General features: G+C 45.6%; 1 protein-coding gene across 4 annotated transcripts in view; it reads right to left on the bottom strand.

Annotated features, from left to right (window-relative positions):
* The window catches only part of GHR (growth hormone receptor), a 190661-nt gene that overhangs the window by 15750 nt on the left and 148137 nt on the right, over positions 1-26774 (bottom strand). For all 4 annotated transcript variants that reach the window (XM_059694845.1, XM_059694848.1, XM_059694847.1 and 1 more), the window contains 3 exons: positions 14387-14516; positions 6744-6916; positions 2541-2719 (listed from right to left, as the gene is read on the bottom strand). In XM_059694845.1, coding sequence (XP_059550828.1) covers positions 2541-2719; positions 6744-6916; positions 14387-14516 — 482 coding nt within the window. The remainder of the gene's footprint in view (positions 1-2540; positions 2720-6743; positions 6917-14386; positions 14517-26774) is intronic.

Here is a 26774-nt window from a genome sequence, read left to right on the forward strand (position 1 = left end):
AACTTGGCTGGAGATCCTGGCTAGGCTGCTGATCAACTGAACGCTGTCTCCATGTCATTCCTTCTTCGCCGACTCCGTCCACACCTTTGGGGACCCCTGGACCCGCTGGGGCTGGACCCCGGCATCTCAGGATTCTTTGACACTCTTAAAAATTATTCTGAATCGTAAGGATTTGGTTGATTTGGGTTATACTATCATTATTTACCATATTAGAAATGAAACTGAGAAATTAAAATGTGCTAATTTTAATATTCAAACAATAAATTGATTTAATGGTAACCTAATATATTTTTATAAGAATTATTGTACTTTCCCAAACAATAAGATTGTAGTGAAAAGAATGCCATTGTTTTACATTTTTGCAAATCTGTTTGGTAGAAGATGGCTGTATTTTTACATCGGCTCCTAACTAAACCTGGTAGGATGTGTTGTTTTGGTTGACATGCATGAACAAAATTGAGGAAAAGGAAGGGTATTTTGATAGGCTTTTCAGATAATTGTGGCTATTCTTTTACACCAACAGCCAAACTCAGCAAGTGGTATTTTCTTAGAGGATAGCTACAGTGTGGAACTGGAAACCGTATCAGTGAATCTTCTGTACGCTGTTCCGTTAGCATCCACCATTCCCTCTGATACTCTGAATGGACCATTTCCCCGTGCGTGATTTTCATTACATCACGTACTGATCATTTGGAAAAGATTGGTTCCCTGAGTTGTGCAGATTTTCTAAATGTACACATATTTTATTATGCAATATAAAAAATCACTTTTGCTAACGGTATCATCATTCATCTCATCAGGAGTGTCTTCAAAGATGGGAAGCTAACAAGTTCATGGTTGTACAAGAAGGTTTTCCAAAATTCCGATTTTCCCTTGTAAGCTCGGAATTTTCATCGGCAACAAATACTGTCAATTGTTTTTCTTGAAGTGATGAGCTTACTTTATTTTTTTTTTAAGAAATGTTTGCCAAATATTTGCTAACTCAAATCTATCATTCTACCAGTGGTTCTTCCAGGTACAACTGGTGCTCCCAACCGGGTTCCCTACAGAAGCAGCGAGTTCCACTGGCAGCCCCGCTGGGTAAGTGCTTTTTCTCAAGACAACCATCAGCACCGCGTAGGCAGCAAAAGCGCTGTACCTGGGCTTCCATGCGGCACCCAGAGTATTAAAAAGCTGTGTCCTCAAAGGTCGGGCTGGAACAAAACTGAAAATTTTCAAAGCTGTATCAAGGGTGCGCTTGTGTGCAACTGGCTCCCTCCCTCCCTTCCCTGTGAGTGCTCTGTGATCAGCAGTACGAGTCGGTATTACTGCCATGCTCTGTGCTAAGGCGGCCTCAATTTCCCCATCACTGCTTTTGTACCATCAGGGCAAATCTCACCACGGTGAAAAAAAGAAATAACATTTTAGCATTATTATGAAAATAGCCTTGACCTGGCGGACTCGCTGAGAGGGTCTCAGGGACCCTCAGGGGTCTACAGTTCCTGCTTTGAGATCGGCTGCCCTGGGGTACCTGAGTACAGTGGTTATTTCACTCCCTGGTGGCTGGCTACATGTTTGACGAGCTTGGATTTAGAAAGTCTCGTTTGACTCAGCATCCAACCAGGCTTTTTTTACACCGGGTCACAGAATGGATATCTAAATTAAAATGATGCCGAAAACAGAACCTCAAAGCCCAATATTTAACTGTGCAAAGCTGCTCCAAATTTAGCTTTCCTCCGGTGACAAAATCAGCCGCTTCTTCAGCAGTTCACTGAATGGACAGGGCCCGGTGTCTGAAGAGTCGGCGGTGAGGCTGTGCCAGCCGCTGGGCATGACTGATGCCCGGCCAGAAACCACTGGACTTGGCCGGGGCTGTGGCTGTGGTCAGACTGATTTAGAATTAGTTATATTGGGAGCAGCATGATAATCCTGTTTTTCTTCGTGCTGTGTGCCATGTGGAATTTATCTAAGTGCCCGGTTCCCACACGCTTGGCAAGGAAGCGAGGAGTTCAGAGGTCAACCAGTACCATGCTCCTTGCAGACTTAAAAACCTCTTAGCTTGATTGTCCCCTGAGGTATTTAACCAAATATCCTTCTGAAGCCTCAAAGGGCACATTCCCTCCCTCCGTTTCCCTCCTGGAGTCACTCAAGAACTTATTTTAACGAAGCTCTAGTGAGGAGTAGCAACTAACATTATGGGAGAATATTTAGCCGTAGCTCACTGTTGACCTTGATCATGACCCTTCCCATGTTTAGCCACATCCCCAAAGACAGCTAAGTGGCTAGAGTATACAAGTTTGTTCTAAAGTTAAACTGGACAGCAAGGATGACGGGGGACATAGTATCCTTTTCCTTCCAGAGGCTTCCATAGAAGCTCCATGCTGTTGGACAGGACCTCAAGATGATACTTTTCTGATTATTTTCCTCCAATAAGAAGGGATGCAGCATATAGCATGGCCATGTGGTACTAGGTCAAAAGGTCATATACCCATGAGAGGGGGTGTTGAATCAAAGGAAGACAATTCAAAACGTTTGCAGTGTGATTTGTAGTGATATCTTACCATTTTCCATTGGGTCTCGTTTATCTCTTTGTATTGCAGCTCGTACTCCAGGACGATCCAGCCTTTCTGAACATCTGCGTTGGAAGGTGGCTCCCATCTCACCTGGATATCCGCATGAATCCCCGTCAGGCTGGTGTTCAGCAAAGTCCAGTTGAGGCCGATGGGTGGATCTGGTTGTACTGTGCGTTTCAATGGAGAGTTAGTACACAGCTGGGTAGTGACGGAATGCTTTCTTCTGAAGAGACCACGTTACTTTACACATTTCATTATTCATACTCTCAATTCTTCTAATAATCCTATCAGTCTATTCTCACTTTATTAGTGAGCGCCAATTTTTCCTTAAGGGTGATCTGTGTGTAACTCTAAAAATCCCGTATAAAAGTCCTTTTTGAGTTTAAAGTCTGCCGGGAGCCGGTCCATCCTTGCTGTTTCAAGGGACCTGGCATATATAGCATACGGTTCTTAATATGTTTGCTCACCTTCTTGGCGCTGTGTTTTAACCAAGGTCACCTCTCCGAGAAAGGTTGAATCCCCAGGTAGGGATTTTCCCCTGAAGTTAGGGAGGGAATAAAACCCCTTAACTAAGTACCAGGCGGGTAATTAATCCCTTTAACTACGAACAATCATGCTTAAACTACATAATCTTTACTCCCTGGAATGGAGATAAGAAACGCCCTAACCTTTGTAATAGAGATTGATAGGATTGAATCAACTGGTATAAAATACAGTTGTAACAAGACAGAAACACTCAGAACTTAGAACACAGAGTCAAGAAGACAGAACCTACACAGAACCTACAGACAGAAGAACTTCGCTGGAGAGAACATGGCAAGGGATCCTGGACTGAACCTGACTGCAGAGGTTGGCAAGAGAGCCTGACTAGAACCTGGTGACTGAACCTGGCTGGAGAACCTAGCAAGAGAACATGGACACAGAACCTCTCTGGAGATCCAGACCAGAACTTGGCTAGAGATCCTGGCTGGAGATCCTGGCTAGGCTGCTGATCAACTGAACACTGTCTCCGTGTCATTCCTTCTTCGCCGACTCCGTCCACACCTTTGGGGACCCCTGGACCTGCTGGGGTTGGACCCCGGCAAAAGTCTGAATTATAACTTTTCTTAAAGATCGTCTGGGTTTTGCATTTCTTTGAGCTGTGATAGAATTAATGCTTTGGGATTTGGCAAAGGGATTCATTCTAACTAAGGAACAGAGTGAGAAAGACCTACTGGCATTTAAACATGCGGCTGTATTAGGAACTCAGGGTAGAGGAGTCTTTTTTCTTCCAAACTGTTCATGACCTGCGGCAAGGGCCTTGCTTCACTCACTTCTGTGTTGCTACCAGCACAGTCCTTCCCAACACTCACCCAGCGCCCCTTGGCTGGTCTTCCCAGCCACATGCGATCATTTCCCCAGACCTAAGGAGGGAGGCACTGCACGGCTCTCTCAGATGGTGACGCTGCCCTGTTTTCCTTCACTTAACCCATGTGAACAACTGGCAACAGTGTTTTGCTTGATTTCTACCAACTGCACATTCTTGGGTAGATCTGCCGCATTTCGCCTGTTAGCACCACAAAGACCACAATTTCCCAAAGGCCGATGAAGAGAAAGATGGACTCTAAAGCCAGGAACTCTATCTAAATGTACATTCTAGAGCAGGGGTGGGGAACCTTTTTTCTGCCAAGGGCCATTTGGATAATTATAACATCTTTCGTGGGCCATACCAAATTATCAACTTAAAAATCAGCCTGCTGTATTTGGCCAAACATGGGATTAACTCACCCCTACTGCCTCCGCAGGGCCAGACCCAATGATTTCGAGGACCTTATAAGGCCCGCGGGCCGGCAGTTCCCCACCCCTGTTCTAGACAGTCCCCAATAAAATGTTGCTATTTGGGTCCCAGTACCAGACACGGAGTAAAATTTACTTTCTTTTCTATTATATGGAGGTCACCTGGAATGTGGCAACGTCTGGGTCCCCAGGGTTGATCAGAGATAGGCCTGCAAATATACCCTGTGGGGAGCTCTCACTGGCTGTTAATAGTTGGTGGCCAAAGAGGGGGACGCCTCTTTCAACCAAAGCTGAAACATTCTCTGTGAGGGAGGTTGCTATCGGCCACTGTGGAGTGAGCACCACTTTAAAAAAAAAATAGAGAAAGTCCAAATTTGACTAATCATGACTACATTTGGGAAATTAAATTAGAGTGATTTGCAAAACAGCTAAGCTACATATGCCACATACTGACAGTAATACCTTCTCTTCTGGATTTGTTGGGGACTGATGTTCTGATAAGCAAAGCTTAACCTTATAAGTGACTGAACTATAAAAAATGTTTTTCATGGGAGATTTTCTAAAACATATTACTCATGTGACATCTTTAAAATTTCCCTACTTTAAATAGAAGATGAACGGGCCCTGTTGAGAAGGCACGGCGACCTCTCCTGACCTCTATACTTCCATGTGCCATACCTGCCAACTCCTCTGAGATGTTTAAAAGGCACCTGAGACTGCACACATCTCCAAATTGACCCAGGGCTAGTCATTTACTGCTCTGAGCCTCAGTTTCGTCATCTGTAAAATGGGGATGATAAGAACCTATCTCCCATGGTTATTAGATCTGAATCATGATAAATGCTTTGGAAGTGTTAGCTATTACTATCCTTAGGTCATGTCCCTGCTTAAACATCCTCAAATGTGCCCCTTGCCAGTAAGATAAAGTCCAAATTCCTTTGTGGGGCATCACTGCTGATGTCTGTGGCTGACCAGTCGGGCCTGCCTAACTGCTCCTGAGTCTTTGAAATTTCTGTGCTATTTGTCACTTTTGGAATGTAGTAGTTGTTGGAAGACACAGCCCATCTTGTACACCTGGCAACCCCCACACATGCTTTAAGGAGCAACTGAACTGTCCCCATCTCTGTGCAGCCCTTCCTCAGTCAATCTGTTGCACCTCTGGCTCCCACCTTGGCTGGCTATGTGTCCCACACACCTGGAGTCCAGCACCCACTATGGCACTTACTTATTATTTATTGCAATTATTTGTCAACATGCCTGACTCTCTGACTTGACTGTATGTTATTTATTCTGTAGCCATCACACCTGGGCACAGTGCCCAGTTAGTGCCCAGCTAATGGCTGGCACTCAGTGACTCAGCCAGGTACAAGAGTGGGACTGGCCACTGGCAGACACAGGGTCAGGATATGGGTCTTGACCCAGTATTCTTAGTACTACCCACTTATCCACTCAATAGCTACACTTATGCGTGTTAGGACATATACTCAGTAGTCGCTCTAACCTATGCAGTTAGGTTCTCTCTTCTGCTTAAGTTTTCTTAATTTTCTCTCTCAAAGTTAGGCTATCAGATCTACTTGTTTTTCTCTGCAGCTCCTAGCCACTTTCTCTCTGTCTCTTTCCATCTGCCGATGCCTGGGAAACCAGACAAGAACAGCCCATCCGAGAGAAGCTCCAAGGAATTCCTATGCGCAACAAATGAGCTTTTGTGGGTAGATTTGAGGCACTGATGTCAGCTACTCAAAGTCCTTCTTTGATTTTTTCCCACTTAGCTGTTTATACTACTATAGTTTAAACATCCCAATTATAGCTGCTTGTGTTCTTTTGTTGCATTTCCCCTGGGTCCACATGATGGGCAAGGGGTAGTCTGTCTGCAGCTTAGTTCATTGCGCTGATTATCTCCAATGTTTGTCTGGAGATCTTATAAACATGTCTTTACACGGATTTGGGCTGTTTTGTAAATGTAAAACCCCCGAGTTACTGTGCTTTGTGTTAAAAGAAAATCTAGGCACTTATTAGAGCAATGGGAGAGATGAAGGCCAAGCTATATCAGCAGATATATAATAATCATATGGAATGATTAAGAGAGAAGGAATCTTAAGAGTACATTGAGTTTGCCCCCCGCAGTGGCACACAATACAATCCAGCTTAAACACCTCCTCAAGGAAGATTCCACAAGGTTCCCACTCTTTCCTTTTCAACATTTGCTGCCAGATTCTCTTATATTAGAGCCAACTTAAGTCCCCGCTGCCCTTTCCTTCTTGTTCAGCAGCTGACCTCATGCCGGTGAAGTAGACCTCCATCCACCTGTCGAGCACAGGGACAAGGTCTTCCTACACAAATACATTTGAACGTTGTAGACCTCCCCGCTTACTTAATCTAAAGCCATGTCAAATGAAACACAAACCTGTGATTTACCTATTTCCTCGACAGAGAAGCACTTCTGATCCACAGTACCACCATTGTTAGTGAGCTTGATGCAGTAGGGCACCCAGATGGAGGTGTACGATGCGTTAAAGTAACAGCTGTTCTCTCCCGCAGAGACGTAATCAGGGCATTCTTTCCATTCTTGAGTCCATTCTTGAGTGTTCCTGAAATGGAGGGTAAAAAAGGATGAATTGTTTCAAAACCATGCTATAGCTCAAGTCAAAGCGAGGTGCCTGACAATCAGATTCAATGAGCAGGACACAAATATTTATGAGCAAGTACTTTAGTGACACCATTTCTAAGATGTGTCACATTCATAGGCAGTGTCAGGGTCTGCAGAAGGATCAGGGGCCGTTTGGTCCTTCTGCCAATAGGAAGAACCCCTACTCACTGACTGCATGCAAGTGCCAGCTCCTAAGCCAAGTGATTCATTGGTAGATGGTTTATTATCCTCATTCTACAAAGGAGGGTTCTGAGGCTTAGGGAGGTTGAAAAATGTCCATTAAAACACAATAGACAGTCAACTAACTGCCAAACTGTAGAGATTCCCACAGAACTGCGAGTCCTTAATCCTGGGTGTTTCTATGCCAGAAGCCAATTCCAGCATGTCATAATTTCACGAGTTTCATCAAAAGGTTGATGGAACTTGGGGACTCAACAGGGTTGAGTCTCACATGTAGTCACCTGTTGGGAATGGCTGAAGGCATTTCCCCAAACCTGAAAAGGAATGATTGCTTGGCTGCCAGACAGCTAAAGGGCATCTTAATCTACATGTTATTGCCTCCTACTGGCAAAACACCTGAACAGCCATAGGCTAATTCCCCCAAATCTGACAATGCTTCTGTGTAAAAAACCTGACCCTTTGAAGTGTATATCTCTTCCTCGCCTAGGGACAAATTGTGTTAATAAAAAGCATGGGGTCCTGAGACAAGAAGTTAGATCTTAGTTTCCTTTAAACCAGGCTCCTCTGACCCCCAACATTTCTCCAACTCCTGGTGAAAGGAACCAGGACATGTGGATGGCATTCTCCAGGCTGAGTAACACTCAGGTGCAGGTGACCTTGAGGTAGAAAATTGGTTACTACCCTTCTCTAGACCACTGTGTCCCATGTCTACCTCCCCACGGATGTCCTATGTTTGGGAGAGTTTTCCTGATGCCTTGAACTCCTTCCTATACTTCTGATTTTTTTCCTTAATTATATGAAGAGCCATGAGAACACTGCAAACATGCAGGACATTCCAGTGATATGCAGAGAACATGAAATCCTAGCCTCTTCTCCCCTACCCCTGAAAGAGACAGAAGGCATGAACCCAGAAATCTAAAAGTCTCTCCAAACCCAGAAAAGCATTTTTCTTTTCCACTTTGTAACTAGAAATTGACGTTTAATGACAGAATATAGAAAAAAAAAGAAGGGGGAACAAACATGGGCTGAATGGAATCAACATATTTGCTTATGAGCTCCTTTTTTTTTTTTTTTTGGTTTCTCCACAAGCAAGTTCCTCTTTTCTTAGACCTTGGATCAGATGAAAACAAACAAATGAACAACAGAACAAAGCACGGAGGACAGAGGGACACTCGGAGAACACTGAGTTAATAAGGAAGCTGGGTCTTCACATTTGCATTCCACCACGGAGTTATTCATCTCTGCCCCACTCTGCAGAGAGCGCCCTTTACCCAGATGACTGCAAACCACAGCAGGGCATGCATTGAATGGAAAAGAGATGCCAGGAAGTTCACTGCAGACAAAAGTCAGAATTTTGGGAAAGGAAATTCCCTGGTCTGCTGCCATGGGGACCTGAACAAAAATGCAGAGCAATCAAAGGACCGCTCCGACTCGTCTCCCGCAGCGGGAATAGTGCAAACATGTGAAAGGATGTAACACTGCTCTCCCAAGCCCCATCTGAGTGACTGATTGACCCCAGCAAGCCATCTTTGGGGTCCTACTAGGCAAGCACCATATAGCACTGTGCGGATGTGATAATTCATAAGATTTGGTCCCTACCTTTAGGTTGGAGAAAGAACTAGAAATTACTATCTCAGTACTTTTTTTGGTCTCCTGCATTCATTCCATTGATATTTAATAAGCGTTGATTATATACAGAACATTGTGCTGGGCATATGGGTGGGTCATGTGTGTCTAAGGAGTTACTCTTGCTTCAGGGGTATGATTAAAAACTGTATTATAAAGGAGTGTGAGTAAGTGCTCATTAGGCTCCCTAAGAGTTCAGAAGAGGGAATGACTGCTCTGGTTGTTCACGGAAGACTTCAAGGTGGAGGTGGTGTTTCTTAGCAACCTTGAAGGATGGGTAAAGTTTAATAGATGGCAATAGGGCAGTGATGGCGAACCTATGACACGCGAACTCATTTTTTTGGTTGATTTTTCTTTGTTAAATGGCATTTAAATATATAAAATAAATATCAAAAATATAAGTCTTTGTTTTACTATGGCTGCAAAGATCAAAAAATTTCTATATGTGACACGGCACCAGAGTTAAGTTAGGGTTTTTCAAAATGCTGACATGCTGAGCTCAAAAGGTTTGCCATCACTGCAATAGGGAAAGGAAAGGAGGGAACAGGGTGGTCAAAGGCATTTAGGGAGAGAAGTACGGGACTGAATGTAGTGAGGGGTGCAGGAGGCAATGGAATAACTGGGAGTACTTTCTTAAATCAGAATTGCTACTTGGGTGGAATGAGTTCGTATTGGTTTATTTTTCACTAGGCTATCTGCTTGAAAAGAGGGTTTATGAATCAAGGAGACATAGAGCCAGGGAATCTGTGGCAGAGGAAATGGGCAGCAGGAGTGGCCCCGTGCAGCCCCAGGTGTGGGGGCTGGCAGGCCAGACTGGAGGTCTGTGAGCTCTGCCGGGGGAGGGGGAATGGCACTGTGGGGAGGGCAGGGCCTGGGAGGAAGGAATGAGGTGCTGGGGGAAGACACAGGCTTCCTCCTTTCCAGCTGTTTCTCAGGCTGGTCTGTTGGCACCAGGAGGAAACTTGTGCAATATCAGGAGGTCCTTGGGACAGCTGCTCATCAGCTGTTGAAAGAACTTGGAATTCAAATGGCAGAAACACCAGGGTCCCAGACAGGGAACTATCACTTCAATTCTGGTTGAGTTTCTTAAGCGTTGCAAACCCTTGGATGAGAGGAAGACTCAGCCCTGATGGGAAAAATGTGGGTAGAAGCAAGGATAAATCATGTATGTATGTGTGCATTTATAGTAGGAGAAAGATTTTTAAACATTAGGAATAGGTGGGTCATTGAACTATAATACGATTTATTTTATCTTGAGTTTCAAACTGAAAATAACAGTGCATGAAAGGGAACGGTTTTACAAGAGAGCCCAGGGGACGAGGCTTCCATACACTGGCAGAAGGGATACCAACTGTGTTTAGAACACTCATAGTATTAAAGTTGGTATTAAAATGTCCTAAAGATGTGGGCCACTGCTTGCCAGGTCTGGATTTGACCTAGACAGGTTAGCTCTGTGTGTTCCACAGCTTCTCAACGTTGGCATGTCAGGCCCCTGTCCCCCATGGACCACAAGCCCTCTTTGGATGACCCCAAATCCATTAGCTCCAAAGCACATACAACTGAAGCAGGATGGGTCAGGGGGCTCTTCCAAACACAGCTCCCAACCCCTGCCTTCATGAACCCAAGTTAAATTATGCTTTAAAGAAATATTTAACCTTTATTTTAAAACTATTATATTTAGACAAAAAACCAAATGGTTTCATTACATACAGAGCATGTGTTTTAAGTTTAAAATGTAACCTTTTCCTTAGAAAAAGACAGGAAAGTAACATGTCCCTTCTAATTTCCCCCACTGTCTGGCATGGGAAAGAAACTTTTATTTTTATTTTTTTAAAGTATATTTTATATTAATTTCAGAGAGGAAGAGAGAGTGAGAGGGAGATAGAAACATTAATGGTGAGAGAGAATTATTGATCGGCTGCCTCCTGCACGCCACCTACTGGGGAATGAGCCCACAACTTGGGCCTATGCCCTGACGGGGATTTGAACCTGGTTCACAGGTCAATGATCAACCACTGAGCCACACCCAGCCGGGCAAGAAAATGTCTTTTTAAAAAGCCAGGATATGATAGAGTGGGGTGATGGGTGATGGCAGAGATGAGGGAAACAGCCTCGGGGACTGGGTCTTCACACGCCCACTTCCTTGAGTGAGGAGGGGAGGGCACAGCATCTCTCTGGACTCAGAGCCGCCTTTGGCAGTGCCTGTCGAGTGCCCTCCAAGCACAGAGCCTGAATGTGGCACCGTCTCCATCACAGGGCACAGAGACTGGCCTGGATGGGCTGCCCTCCTCCAGCTCACCTGGGGAGGTGGGTGCTCTGTCCTGTTGACAGACAGCCCACCTGTTTAGGCTCCCTTGGCCCTTAGTTACCAAGGCCAGGCCCCTCCCCTGCTCTGGTTCTAGGTGTAATCATGTCGCCGCTCTATTTGTGTGTCAGGAATGGGGAGTCATGAGCCTGTGGATCCAGGAGCTGCCTGGGAACTGACTTCTAAGAGACAGTGACCAGAGTCAGGGTGCACGGCTGTTGTCCTGCCACACGTCTGTTCTCTCATCGGGGCAGCTAGTCTTAACCCTCCCGACCCTTCGGTTCTGCCCTTCCCAGATAAACCGGGTAGGGCTTATGCTATTTTGGCCGAGATATTAAAAATAATTATATTCTTATAGAAAACACACAAAAAGCTGACTTTAGCCAGTTTAAATGGGCAGTAATCACAAGGTTGTGCTTAGGGGGTTTGAGGAGGTGATCATTTTCCCTCCTGGGACCCCAAGCTCCACTAGGGCCCAAACCAATGGCATCCTTCTGCGTATGTCGGAGATCTCCCCTCAGCCTGGTCCACTTTCAGTGGCTTCCTGCTGGCACAGAGCTGGGCTGGGACGAGGGATGCCGAGGGGCCTGGCTGCGCGGAGCCCGGAGGCCGGGGATGGGCCCTGCCGTACAGGCGGAGGGACAAGCGTGCATGTGTGAAGGCTTCACCCCCGGGGATTGGCCTTTTAGCTCAGGTTCAAATTTGGTGACTCCTAGGCTGGTGAAACCCATTTTCATAGAGTGGGCCCACGTCCGCTCTTCTCCATCCGTTTAGTTAACTGTCCTGTGCAGAGAGCTTCCGAATAACTGGCTTAGTTCTAACTGAGCTGGCTCTCTGAGGAGCTGGAGTGGAAGCATGAAACGGAGCCTCCGAAATCAGACCTCTCTCTTCTCTGAACACAACCCACAGATACTGAAAAGTGTTACCAAACATTTTCGCTTCCTCGTCCCGAACACAAATCAGCTCTGGCGGCTGGCCCTTCCCTCTCCGCAGTGGCAGCATTAACAAAACAAAACGAAAAAAGAGCATTTGGTACCCAACCATCTCATCTTTGTGTGCCCTTTGGGGGGACATCCCAGAGACCACTCTCACACCTGGGGGTAGGTAAGGCCGGGCCTTGTATGTCTCATTTGCAAACGAAGCACCTCAGCTCTGCATTCACCGTGTTCTTACGGGGTACCGAGAGTCACAAACAACTGTAAAGAATCAAAGTCAGCTTTGTAGCCCAGAATTGGAATTTTACATCATTATTATTTTAAGTTGTTATTCTATCACAGTAATAAAAATAGGCAGCCACCACGTTCTGCGTACTCACCATGTGCCAAGCACTGGGCTAAGTGCTTTTCACGTGTTAGCTAATAGAGCCCTCATCAGAAGCCATGAGGCAAGGCCCATTAGCTCCGCTTTGCAAACGAGGCAGCTGAGCTTGGACAGACTGACCCATTTGCCCGCATCACTTGGTGAGCGGAGGCCAGAGCCAGGCCGCAATGCAGCTGTTGGCCCTGAGCTCACGTCCTTAACTGCTCGCGGCACCTTCCTTCCCTCTCCCCGCTGCTCCGTGGGGTGGACAGCGTCCTGCGTGGGCGGATAAACACCACCAGCCTCGGAGATAGGGTCCTGTGAACCTTGCATCTTGCTTAAGCCTTCCTTGGGGTTTGGGTGGAAAAGAGGAGATGATAGAGTGCTTGAGCCCCCATATTAAATATCGAGCACAAAGGTACGGCTTAAGAGTAAGTAGTATTGGAAATAATGTCAGGTGAAGGGTAAGAAAGAAACGACTTGGGTGGTGATTATATTGAGAGACCTCTGTTTCACTGTTATTTTAAAGGACTCCTGGCAAAAATAGATAGAAAAGTACTACAGTCCCTTATTGAATTAAGTAATTTAACAGGAACATAGTCTATTTTTTAATGTAGAAACCAAACTGAGTCTTAACACATATGTCTTTTCAAAAAACCCCCCATGAGTTCCCACCTTAGACAAGGAAAAGCAAAGCCCCCCCATGGTCTACAGCCTCATCTCACTCTGGCCTGGCTAGTCCTCCAACCCTTCTTACAGCGCTCTCCCCTCTGCCACCTGGCACCACCTGTGCTGCCTCCTGCCAAGTCGGCCTCAGGGCCTTTGCACTTGCAATTTCCCCCAGGTATTCAAGTGGCCTCTTGCAGTTTGTTATGTCTCTGCTATGATGCACTACATTAGAGAGACCTCCTATCACCTCCTCGTTCAAAACATCACCCTAACTCCCTTTACACACTTTTACACACACTCACCCACACTTTCACATTCACACTCATGCACATTCATGCACTCACAAGTGCACACCCACACTTTCACACCCTTACACACTCATGCAGAACCACACACTCACACATGTACACCCACACTTTCACACATTCACCCTCACACACTCGTACACATCCATGCACCCCACATGCACACTTACACTTTCACACATTCACCCTCACATACTCATGCACACGCATATAGTTGCACACAGTGCTGACACTCTGTCCTCTTTCCGGCTTTACTTTTCTTAATAAACCAGAGTACCAGCTGCCATTTTACTTTGCAAGGTTTTACTGTCTATCCTCCCTCACTGAAGAGGAATCTCCATGAGACCAAGAACTTTAGCTCTGTAATCACTGCTGTATCTCGGCACCTAAAGTAGTTCCCAACACATAGTCAGGGCTCCCTGAATATCTATAGTAATAACAGCGTAATATGCTAATTAGACCAGACAGCTGAACGACCTGGATGAAACCGAGGCTGTGAGGGCCAAGCCCCTTGCACAAATTTCGTGCATTGGGCCTCTAGTCCTATATAATAAAAGGGTAATATGCAAATCAACCAAATGGCGGAATGACTGGTCACTATGACGTGCACTGACCACCAGGGGGCAGATGCTGAATGCAGAAGCTGCCCCCTGGTGGTCAGTGTGCTCCCAAAGGGGGAGCGCTGCTCAGCCACAAGCCAGGCTGGTGAGCCCAGCGGTGGTGGCGGGAGCCTTTCCCGCCTCCACGGCAGCGCTAAGGATGTCTGACTGATGGCTTAGGCCTATGGGGAGTGGGCCTAAGCCATCAGTTGGACATCCCCCAAGGGCTCCTGGACTGCGAAAGGGCACACACCGGGCTGAGGAGACCCCCCCACAGAGTACACGAATGTCGTGCACTGGGCCTCTAGTTGTGAATACATTTAGAACATCCAAAGAAACCATTTCAATTCCTACCACTGCCCAGGACTCAGCACACTTCAAGCAGAAAATCTATGGAGATAAAAGTCAGAAAGGCATGAAGGCGGTACCTTCTAATGTAGAACAGCTGCACGGCGCCTGGGCTCCCCAAACCGTGATGCACCCCATCTGTCCAGTAGCACGAAAACGTCTCTAGTTCAGGTGAACGGCACTTGGTGAACTGGGGCCTCCCTGAAGAGTCTGCAGAATAAAAGGAAAAGGCAAAGCATGAAACCAGGAGGGCCATGTATGGTCTCAAAGAAACTCACATAGGAAGTGATAGAGAAGAATCCCTTCTCCTAGAAATGCTGTTTTCCTAAATCACACGTTCAGAGCGTGTTGCTTGTCAGTTATTTCTCTGTCAGCCCTTGATTCCACGGACAAACCATTTTGTCTTGATTTCAGATATTGTTTCCTAGGGCCTGTTTGCTAGTAAGAAACCAGGGCTAGAGATGAGGATCTTGGAAGAGGAAGTTTATTTGGGAGGTGACCCCAGGCACTAGAAGTGAGGGAACGGGATTGGGGAAGGGGAGGGAGCCCAGCTGATAAAGTGTGTGTTATTCAGCTGGTTATCATGGTGGCTCCTCTGCGATCCTGTAGAAAGTGTGCCTCCCCGCTGTCCTGGACAAGAATGACAGGCTGGGTTAGGGTTAGGGTTGAACTGCAGACTAATCAGATAAGGAGCAAAACAAACAAACAAACAAACAAACAAAAAAACAAAACAAAACAAAACCACCACCAAACCAAATCAAACCAAAACTTGACCATTTCCAGAATGGCCATGGAAGTCAGAAGAACAATGAGAACTGATATACAACATCGCTTTGTCCCAGATGTGCCTCTCATCTGTGTATAGCTGCAGATTTCGCAGATGCAGAGAGTTTAACCTAATATCCTAACATATAGGAGGCATTCTCCACTTCCCAAAATAGAATTGACCCATATGTACGCATAAGTTGTTTAGAGTTGGACATCTAGTTAATGAGTTTACTGGCTAAATCTTTTAAAAGAATGCAATCGTGAGTGGCTTTTTATTTAAAAATCTATATAAAGAGAAAAGGCCCCGTCGTGGATGCTGTGGTCCCTACGTCCCATCTCTTTGCCCACCGGATGTCAACGCAGCCACCACTGCACATGGCTGGGCATGCTTCAGGTGCCTGCCGAGGTTTCTCAGAAGTCAGGTGAGGACTCGGCCCAAGTGCAGGTGCAGCTGAGTTCATGGGCATTCATACCTCCAGGGCATCCTTCAGCCAGTGGGTGATGGAAGCTGTTACACATGAATATGGCGAAAAACGTGTGTTTCCTTAGGCAACACCTGTTACACAGAGAGAACCTGGAGAAATTCCTTTTCTTAATAGCTGACACACTGAAAATGGCAATTTTTGGTCCTTCCAGAAAATCAGTGATTAGTAAAACATACTTAAACCACAACTATTTTAATGCCTGCAGGTTTGAGGAAAAAGGGTATTTCATTCTGACAGTTCTTTCACGCGAAAGGTAAGAAGAGAAAAGGCAGAGGAGAGGGGGTTGGGGGAGTGAGTAAAAAGGGGAAGGGATTGAGAAGTGCAGCTTGGTGGTTGCAGAATAGTCACGGATGTAAAGTACAGCACCGGGAGTAAAGCCAATAATACTGTAATCGCCATGTATGGGGCCAGGCGGTACTGGAAATATCAGGGTGAAGACTTTGAAAAGTATACCACTGTCTCACCACTATGCTGTACACCAGAAACCAACACAAAACAATACTGAATGTCAACTGTAATTGAATAATAGTTCTGTTTTCTTTTTTCAAAAAGAAGAGGAACTCCACTGCATTACAAATGGAGAGATCACTGTGCTAGCCCTGGCTCTGAGACGGTCTGCCTGTGACCTTCCAAAGCCATTGTTTGGGGCAGAAAGAAGAGGAGGAGCAGTCGAAGGGGGAAGGGATGGTTGGAGGGAAAGGCCAACCCGACCTTCTCCAGAGCTCGGGTGGAGAGTGACACTCAGCGGCCACCTGCCCTCGCACGGAGGACCTCAGCTGCACCACGTTGCTGTGTGGACCATCTGCTGTCAACAGCCTCACACACCTGCCATCACCCCTGAACACAGGCTGTGGTGGGAGGGACTGGAAGGGACAACCGCGCCCTCTGGCCAGAGTGCAGCTCAGCACAGCACAGCATGGAGCATTTCCTGTTGAGCTGAGCAGCAGTGGCAAACGAAGGGAAAGGAGGAAAACAAAGCAATGGGTCTCCGTGTGAGTAAGAACTACAACCTGTACAGACAGTCCAAGAAAAACAATTTCATAGGATAGATAAATAGACTCGAGACATGGTTTTAATCCTAAAGAAGGAGAGAAACGGTAAGACCAGAGCAGAGTATGGGATTATAGGTGCGTGGAAAATGAAAGAGGAAACACTGTAATGAGAGCCAAGCAGGAAGCTCATTGGGCCCGACGACTTCTGGCCCCTTTTGGGTGGATCTGGGTTCTGCTCAGAAATCTGCACAGGCAGCCGATCTCGGGCCAGTTTGGGAAGCGTTGCCACAGCAGCTCGGTCACCCCGATGTGGATCAAGCGGTTACTGCTGAACACAAGCCAAAGTGAGGAAATACTTGCTGTCAGTGGAAATCGCTTTCATATGCTCTGAGGATTGCACAAGCACGCCGGTCCGGCCAAGTGTGGAGAAACTGCCGTGTTCCTTCCCCAAACGATAAACAAGAGGCGGTCATCCCAGCAGTCAGTCCACTCCCCGGTCCTCGCCTGCACAGGCTTTGGGCGAGATCTCTGGGGACTGAGTAGCCAAAATGTACTGGGGATGGACCAATACCTTTGTATACAGCCTCTACGTTTGGGTAAAGCAACAGCATAGAGAGATCTCCACGATCCTGGAAGGTCTGACGGGAGAGGACGTGGACATGCGGCCCTGCTGTGGTGGAGAGAAGCCACTGCATTCAGCACAGCGGATTTTCCAAGCCCCCTTCTCAGGCAAGGACCAGATGGAAGGGGACTAATAACATGGTCACAGCAGCTAAGACTCAGGGGTGACCACGTGCCAGGCACTACCCTGCACATCACAGGCATTAACTCCCTTCATTCTCACAACTATGGAACGAGGTAGGTACTGTTATTCTCACCATCTCAGAGATCAGAGCACTGACAACAGAAGTCACATAACTGGCCTGCGGTACTAGGTTACCAAGAGCAAGAATGCTCATTGCAACCGGGCAGACAGTCTTACTTCAGAGTCTCATCGAAGCCATGACCCTCGTAGCCTTGAAAGTCTGAGAGTGGCCCTCGGGAAGGAATCACCACCCAGTATGCACATATTTACTCAAGTGATATGTCAAAAAAATAAACTATCTCAAGACATGCTAACTCTTCATGCCTGCAATGAACTCCGATCTACTCTATTTCAGTTTATAAATGCTGCTGCTCACGACCCGGAAAAGTGATTTCCTAATGGGTCCCCACGTTCAGTTTGAGAGACGCTGTGCACAAAGCTCTCCTGTGGCTCTGAAAGTTGAAAATTAATGTGCATCGCGTTCAGAGCCAGGCAAGAGTGCACCCTTTACCGGGCACAGGTTATGACATGGTCAACAGGACTGTGGTTTCCAGGTAACCGAAACTTATTCTTGAAATCCTTTCCCCCACATATATATTTAATGATTTTTTGATCACTAAAAAAAGTCAAATGTCACATGACCTTTTTAATGGCTTTGCATGGGGGCCAGGGATTATCATAGGGAATTAGGATGTACGCGTGCATAGGGAAGGCTGGCCTCTTCTTGCCCCCACACTAAGTAGCTGCACTACTTTCCTGGCGAGTTTCATGCTCTCACTTCAGCTTTGCTTAATTCACAAGTAGTTCTTTCCTGGAGTGACGTAGTTTATTAATAATAATAACAATTCTCCATCTTGAGAGTTGCCTTGACAGTTGATGAAAGTTACTGGGAAATAACTTGATGATACTGGGTCACACCTGAGAGCACAGACTCGGGAGCCGGACTCCTGGGTTCCAGCCCCACCTCCATCTCGTACGTCTGTTCGATCTTGGGCAACATACTTTGCCTCTTCAATTTCCTCACCGGTGAAACGGGATGATGATGGACCTCATAGGGTTATTGTGAAGATCAAGGAGGTAATAATAGATGTCAAACTCTCCGAACAGTGCCTTCCTCTCAGGAGAAAGTAAGCACTGTGTATGTGTTTGCTGTTATCGCCGCCCTCACAGTCAGCTGGGGTTGTAGTGGATGATTTGGTAACTGCTGTTACCTAGGAAGTGCTGGAGATGGGCACTGTCACATCTGAGACCCATCCTCATTTCCCAGGCTGACGGTGACAAGTCCTGCGGTGCTGGTTGGAACATCGGAAGAGGGTGAAGTGGTGCTGTGACAGCGTGCCCCTCACTGGTCACAGGTGATTCTCTGTGGTGTGCTCCAGAGGGTCAGGGCTACCAATGCAAGAGTTCTACACAACTGGAGGATGTCGCTGTATCCTTACATATCGGTGTTAACATGTAAAGAATCCCAAGCAAAGGCCTGCCCTGTGGTTCCTGAGAAACCATGCTGCAAGTCTAGAAGTTCCTGGGTGGGAGGAGACTCAGCAGTGACTCAGGCCCCAAGAGGGCGTCAGGGACGTTAAGAACGCTGCCTGATGCTTTCCCTGGCGACCCGGGTCCCAGCGGGAACTGCCGAGGCCTCTGGGCCATGACCTTTTCAGAAGCAGCACACGGAGTAGGCAGTCTGAACTGGAATTGGAGTTCTGGTTCTCTCACTAATGGTCCACCCAAGTCTCCCACCCAGAGTGAAGACAGCCAACAGGAAAATCTGAATCCCCAACCTCCTCTCCTCCTTGTCTGTCCAAACCTGTTCTCTGCTCAACAAAGAAAAACACCTTCCATTTTTCGGTCCTTTGGATTTCTTTTTTTTTTTTTAGAGACATTCGCATCAGACATTCCATGTTTCAGCTAATCAAGAAGCATTTATGCAGCAGCTATCATGGGTAAGACACTCTTTTGGGTGCGGTGGGAATTATAAAAATAATGTGCGATGCCGATTCTGCCTTTGAAGAGCTGTAACCGGGCATAGGAGATGACACCCGTGCCTGTGAGAATAGCTCACAGTGAGTTCACAGGAAGATAAGGGCTTTAGGGAGTCAGAAGAGGTGGGGGTGGAGGGACAGAGGAAGGTTTCACAGAGGAGTAAGGAGAGGGCGATTATCTCAATCCGGTTTGCTGTGATAGAAAATGCTGATGATCACTGACCAAAAGCCACTGGACACGTCAGCTTCTTCACCTTCATAGCCTCCTGAGCCAGGATGTGCATTCTAACAAGATCCTGGGGGATCCGCACACACATTAGAGATTGAGAGGCATGGACGTAAGGCTCCGACTGCCAGCTAAGGACTCTTTCTAATGGGACCAGTTGTTCTCAGCTCCCGCTCACCTCAGAGTCACCCGGAGGTTCTTGGACCAACTACCTTCCAGAGGCCTAATTTAATTAGATTGGACAATGCCTGACACAGTGTTATATGTTAGTTATACCTTTTTTAAAAAATTCTTCATTAGTAAACCCACTGTGTGGGAAAACATATTTGCCAATGACATATCTGATAAGGGCCTAATCTCCAAAATTTATAGGGAACTCATACAACTTAACAAAAGAAAGATAAACAATCCAATCAAAAAATGGGCAAAGGACCTAAATAGACACCTTTCAAAAGAGGACATTCAGAAAGCCAAGAGACATATGAAAACATGCTCAAAGTCACTAATCATCCGAGAGATGCAAATCAAAACAGCAATGAGGTACCATCTCACACCTGTCAGACTGGCTATCATCAACAAATCAACAAACGACAAGTGCTGGAGAGGATGTGGAGAAAAAGGAACACTTGTGCACTGCTGGTGGGAATGCAGACTGGTGCAGCCACTATGGAAGACAGTATGGAGTTTCCTTAAAAAACTGAAAATGGAACTCCCATTTGACCCTGTGATCCCACTTCTAGGAATATATCCCAAGAAACCAGAAACACCAATCAGAAAGGATATATGCACCCCTATGTTCATAGCAGCACAATTCACCATAGCTAAGATCTGGAAACAGCCTAAGTGCCCATCAGTAGATGAATGGATTAGAAAACTGTGGTACATCTACACGATGGAATACTATGCTGCTCTAAAAAGGAAGGAACTCTTACCATTTGCAACGTCATGGATGGAACTGGAGAGCATTATGCTAAGTGAAATAATCCAGTCAATAAAGGAAAAATACCACATGATCTCACTCATTCGTGGACAATAGAGACCATTATAAACTTTTGAACAATAATAGATACAGAGGCAGAGCTGCCTCAAACAGATTGTCGAGCTGCAGCGGGAAGGCCGGGGAGGGTTGGGGGCAGGAGGTAGGGGGGTAAGAGATCAACTAAAGGACTTGTATGCATGCATATAAGCATAACCAATGGACATAAGACACTGGGTGATAGGGGAGGCTAGGGGACTGTCTAGGGCGGGGGGATAAAATGGATACATATGTAATACCCTTTGTAATACTTTAAGCAATAAAAAAAAAAATTCTTCATTAGTTAAGGTATTACAAACGTGTCCTCATCCCCCCCATTAAATCCCCATCCTCCCCCCAGCCACTCATGCTCTCATCCCCCTGTTAGTTATATCTTTAAAAAAGTAACATGACTCTCAATATATTGAGTTAAAAAAAAAAAGGTTGGGTGATGCCTGGGCATGGGTACTGTTTTAAATGCCCCAAGGAACTCGGGTGCACAACCAAGGTTGAGGTTCTCTGAATTAGAACAATGAGCATCTCTGTTAGAGAAGTACAGTGAATTCTTAAGCAAATAGTACACTGAAAGGCCCGTCAAATGCTGAGTCCTGTGAAAAACACACCAAATAAGGATTAGCGAGGTCAGGCAGCAGGCATCGAATCTCGGGAGTGAGGGGGGGTGGGGGAGCTGGACCAAACCCCGTATAATGAGGACGTCGGGGGTGTCCTGCTGGCTCTTGGGAGGCAGCGTGGTGGACAGCACAGCTTGTGGGTGATCTTCCCGGGTGCCCAGGAAGGGCCAGCCTAAATCCCACTTGTGTGGAGCAGAAACAGATGCTCACAGCTGCGTTTCAGGGGCTCGAACGTTGTAGTTCCAAGTGTATATGGCGGTGAGAGTGCAGCTGCCCTCCTTGTGGGAGTCATGGAAGTGAGTGTGAGATTCCCCCCTGCGGATCCCGGGAGCAGAGCCAACCCCGAGCCCCAGGATGGCCCTGTGTCCACACAATGGAACAGCCATGGTTGCCTTTGCGGGAAACAAACAGCTTCTCAACGGAACACATCCTGGCGGTCCCTGGCATGGCTCTCCTGCGGCAAATTTCCTAAGGCCTCCTAGTTCTTCCTTCATCTGCTCTTTCTGGAGCTCATTGTTGGAGAGATCTGTGTGCTTTAGAGAGATGCTTCTTGAACATCACTGATGTTCAACATCATCCCTGGCCTCCACCATGGATGCCAGCAGCACTCGTCTGTGCTGTAGAGCATCACTTGAGGATCTTTTAAAATGCACATTTAAAAGGCAGGGTCTGAGAATTCGCACTTTTGATAAGTTCCCAGATGCTGCTGATGCTGCTTCTGGTGACCACAGTCTGAGGAGCAGGAATTTCTACCTGTGCTGCCCAGTAAGGTAGCCATGACCTCCTGTGTCTATTAAGCATTTGAAAGGGGGCTAGTGCAACCAAGGAACTGAGTTTTTAATTTATTCAACTTTAATTAATTTAAATTCAAAATGAAAACAATGTAAATATTTTCCCTTAAATATAACCTTATTGTTTTAGTAGGTCTACACTTCACTTTACTGAAAAATCAGTGGAAGATTATATACCAAAGTATAGAGCTTACCCCCAATTCAAGGACTCCATTCCATTGGTCCACTCTCTTGAGAGAGCTCAATATTTTTCATGTAGTTCCCAGACACACAGCAGGAGACCCAATCTAACCTTCTGAGCAGAGCACCCAATATTCTAAAATTGCCTCTCCTCACTTGCTGCCTGTGAATAGCCCTCTTTCCAATGTTAGACCCTTGGTGGGTAGGAGCAGCATGGAATAGTAGAAAGAGCACAGGCTTGGGAGCAAGCTGGATTTACCTCTGAACACCAGATGTGTGCCTTGATAGAAATATTACATAAAATTTCTAAGCCTTTTTTGGGGTATTAGGCTCAGTTTACCCATGTGTACAATGAGAACAAAATACCTCATAGTTGCTGGACAACAAATCAGATTATTTATACAAAGTGCCTGGCACATGATTTTCAAAAAAGAACTACCACCACCGGCATTACACAGAAAAAGCTCACCAATTTTTATGGATCAGTAGATCCTGACTTCATCTGTTGTGCTCCATGGAAATGTTTGAAATTTAACAGGGCCTTCTACATTGCAATGTCTTAGCCTACAGGCATGCCTCACAAGGAGAATCTATAGCACTGGAATGGGTCACTTAGAAAGGTACTTAGGACTAGCAAATCTTCTAATCCACCAAAATGGAAGCTACCTTCTTATCCTTGCACCCAGTCAGTCTTAAGTGCAAAACAAATTTAGGTCAGAAGTAATGACCTCCCAAGGTTCTAACGCAGGTTTCTAACCTCAGCGCTATTGACGTTCTGGCCAGACAGCTCTTTGTTGAGGGGCCTGTATTTGTAAGATGTTCAATATCATCCCTGGCCTCCACCCACTGGATGCCAGCAGCACTCCGTCCCCCAGTGTGACAACCAAGAGGTCTCCTGACATTGCAAATAAACCTCTTTTCTATGGGCATGGATCACTCACTTTAATACCTCAATTACAGATGCTCTGATTATGTTTATATATATTGCATAATTACATTGAAATTGAATTTTTACTGTTGGTAAGTGAAAACATTTTACTTAAAGAATGCACAAATGTTCTTTGTAACTCACTGGTTGAGCTGCCACTCAGAGCTAAGTTCTGCCGTGTGCCCTCTCATTTCATCTTTACAACTCTTTTATAAGGAATGTTCTAGCATTACAATCTTCATTGTGTAGATAAGGAAACTCAACTCTAGAAAACCTTGATAATTTTTTAGCCAAAACACTAATAAGTAGCAAAGCTGAGATTTAAATCCAGATTTTTCTTACTTCAAAATTCTTCTCTGTGTGCTGTGCTGTCTCTCAGTTTTACATGGGTTTCTCTTTATGGTCATGATGCCTTTTTGGGGTATTAGGTTCAGAGATTTATTGGCTTCCAGGAGCTCTTAGCTCGAAAACACTCAGGCTTAGAGATGAATTGTCCTATACCTGATTTGATATGGCCTTGTACTTCACCTTTACCTTCATTATGTAAAGCAAATAGGAAGAGACCTTATTATCAGAACCATACATATTTCCTAAACAACAATGCCAGATCCCCTCATGGAAACGAGAACTAACAACAGTCCTTGCCTCTGTGAAATGTTCGGTCTGGTTGGGGAAATAAGATTTACACATATGAAATGACTTGAAAAATGCAACATTTTAGGATACACTGGAATAGCTATATGGAACTGTATCAAGAAAAGGAAGAGTTACAATAGACCTAGAACACTCCATCGAGAAGTTATCATAAGAAATGGAGAGACAAAAAAAATAGAAGTGCAGTTTAGGAAGTTTATAATTTCTAACAGGTAGTACACTCCTAAGTTTGCCATTGTAAGTTAAGAGAAGAGGCTAGATGCACTTTGGTGAGTACCTATTTATTCATCAGTGGACAACATTCCACTGGGCGATGCTCAAGAAAACAGAGAATAAACATTTGTCTTTCCCTCATCCAAGTCAGAACTTCTCACTTCTAACCATAACCAAAGGTAGATAAACATGTAGAGCCCGAGAAGCAATGTTTATTTCAGACATAAAAGAGGGTTCTGGGAACATGCCTTGGGAATTTCAGAGAAAATAGTTTATATGCAATCACACACTCCTTTTTCTGGAAGCTGTCTTGCTCGTCACCATTTCATTTTACAGATGAAGAAAATTATGTCCAAAAAAGAGAAGTGAATTGCCACACAGCTGATAAGAAGTCAGGCAATGTGTCCTTCTGCTTCCATAAAGTGAAATCATCACCAAAGTCGGATGACCTCTGGATTATTATGTATTTACTTCAGATCTACCGACCTCTAAGGCCCTACCAAATTTCCACACGTCATGTTTATAGAGTGAACCAGGCTCGATCCTGAGCCCTAGAGTCTATGACAACATTACGGTCATGTGCAGGGTCACAGTGGCCAGGAAAGCAGGTCTCTAATTAGGCACTTCCAAAACTTATAACACACCAACGTGAAGAATGATTTTGAGTACGGACACTCAACCATGTAATGAGTTCAGAATTCTATGCATAATCAACCTACTTATTACACTAGATGGCAGCAAATAGGTGTCTAGGTATATGGTCAGTTAACTAGGAAATTGAAAACAAAACAAAATCACACCCAGATGGGCTCTAAGTGGCCTGAATAAAGGTAAAGTTTCAATGAGTGTTAAGCTCTTTCATGTTCTCACAGATTCTTGAAGAAGTTGTGGTCATTCTTATTTATTTTTTTTTAATGGAAAAAAGGGAATAAAATCATCGTCTGCATTTGCCTTGCCCTCTTCCAAGTCAGGGAGGAGGTTCCTCATTATACATTTTCCTTATCCTAGAATAAGCTTTTGGCAAAACGGATAGGAAGTAGACTTTCAAAATAGGGAATTATCCTAGAGACTATTTGGAATATAGATCAACACCTACTATAACTACTATTCATTTTTGAACCTCTAACTTAGTGTATATTGTGCCCTTTTCAGATATGAGACAGATTCACAATTAAAACCAAATACTGAAATAAATGTAACATGGACCCAACCTTCAAACTATGTTTTATCAGCTGTGGACTTTTAATAAACTTTGGACATTAAATGGGGACTTCCCCCTTCAAAATAAGGAAACTTCTTCCAACGCATGCAGGAAGTACTTTGTTCTATCAAATACTGCAATTAAATATTTTGTAATATTGCGTGGTTAAACTTTATCAAGACTTTAAAATTTGTATGTTCATATATGTTTTATAATGAACAAAATATATTAGATCATTATACCTATACATGGTCGGACAAAAGTAGGCTTACAGTTGTTCATATGGAAAATAAGCTATACTAATAAAAGACAAAGATACTAATTGACTATACCTTCACTACGCCCAGCAGCCAATCAGAAGAGTATGCAAATTAACCCAACAAAGATGGCCGTTAAATTTGCATACTGCAGGTGGGGCAGGCAGCGCGAGACACTGCCCGCAGGATCAGGCCTGCCGTGGGCGACCCGGGGCACCCGACGCAGCAGGGTGGGGCAGTGACATCCGCTGCCCATCCCACCGCGGGATAGGGCCTGCCATGGGCAACCTAGGGAGGTGTGGCAGGCACCATGGGATAGGGCCTGCCATCTGCCACCCGGGGAGAGGGCCTAAGCCAGCAGGTGGTTATCTCTCGAGGGGTCCCAGACTGTGAGAGGGCACAGGTTGGGCTGAGGGACACCCCCCACCACCAGTGCACAAATTTTTGTGCACTAGGCCTCTATACAACAATAAATAATAATACACAAATAAACTCTGTGTTGCACTTACTCACAACTGCAAACCTTCTTTTGCCCCACTCTGTATACAATTTACAAATATGTAAATATGCATAGTGTGTGTTTGAAGATGGTTTTATTAATGGGCATAAAATTCAAACTTCCATGACCTACAACTGAGCAGATCCCTTTACAAGATAAAAGTGTAAAACGAGGCAAGAGGGCCTGCCAATGCCACCACTCAGCATCAATTCCAAAACTCAGACTCTGTTTCATTCTACTCTGCTTTCACCCCTCCACAGGATTAACTTACCAGCTATACATTTAGGGCCACTGAGGCAGGGCTCAGACCGGGGCTCCTTATCCTGTTAAAACCCACTTTCCAAGTGCCTTCATCCTTAAAGGATGGCTCTGTTGGAAGCACAAACCAAGGGGAAAGGAATAATAGAGAGGAGGCATCTGCCCATCAGATACCACTCGTAAGCATGAGAATTACCAAAACTATGTTCACTATTTTGAACTGTTAAAGGAGAATGAGGAATGGCTTAAAAATGAAACGTTGACACGGGTATGAAGAACACAGTCTGGCATTTGGGAGCAGGCCAAGGGGAGTTTCCCTCCCGGGTAAGGGGTTTCCAGGCCCTGCTGGTTTTCTTCTATGTTGGCTCCCCTCTCTTTGCAGAGCTTGGCCGAGGCCGTGATCAGTGGTCTGCATGAACTCTGCTACAGAAGGCACATCCCTTTCTACAGGTCAGTGTTCTCAGCCTGTAGTTCTAGGGGTCTGCTCTGCCCACACCAGGACACCTGGGAGCTGGACAGACACCCAGGTTCCTGGGCTCCACCCCAGACCTACCACAGCAGGTTCTCTGGAAGGGGCTTAGGAAT

This window comes from Myotis daubentonii, chromosome 4, assembly GCF_963259705.1.
Source record: "Myotis daubentonii chromosome 4, mMyoDau2.1, whole genome shotgun sequence".
Lineage (NCBI taxonomy): Eukaryota > Metazoa > Chordata > Mammalia > Chiroptera > Vespertilionidae > Myotis > Myotis daubentonii.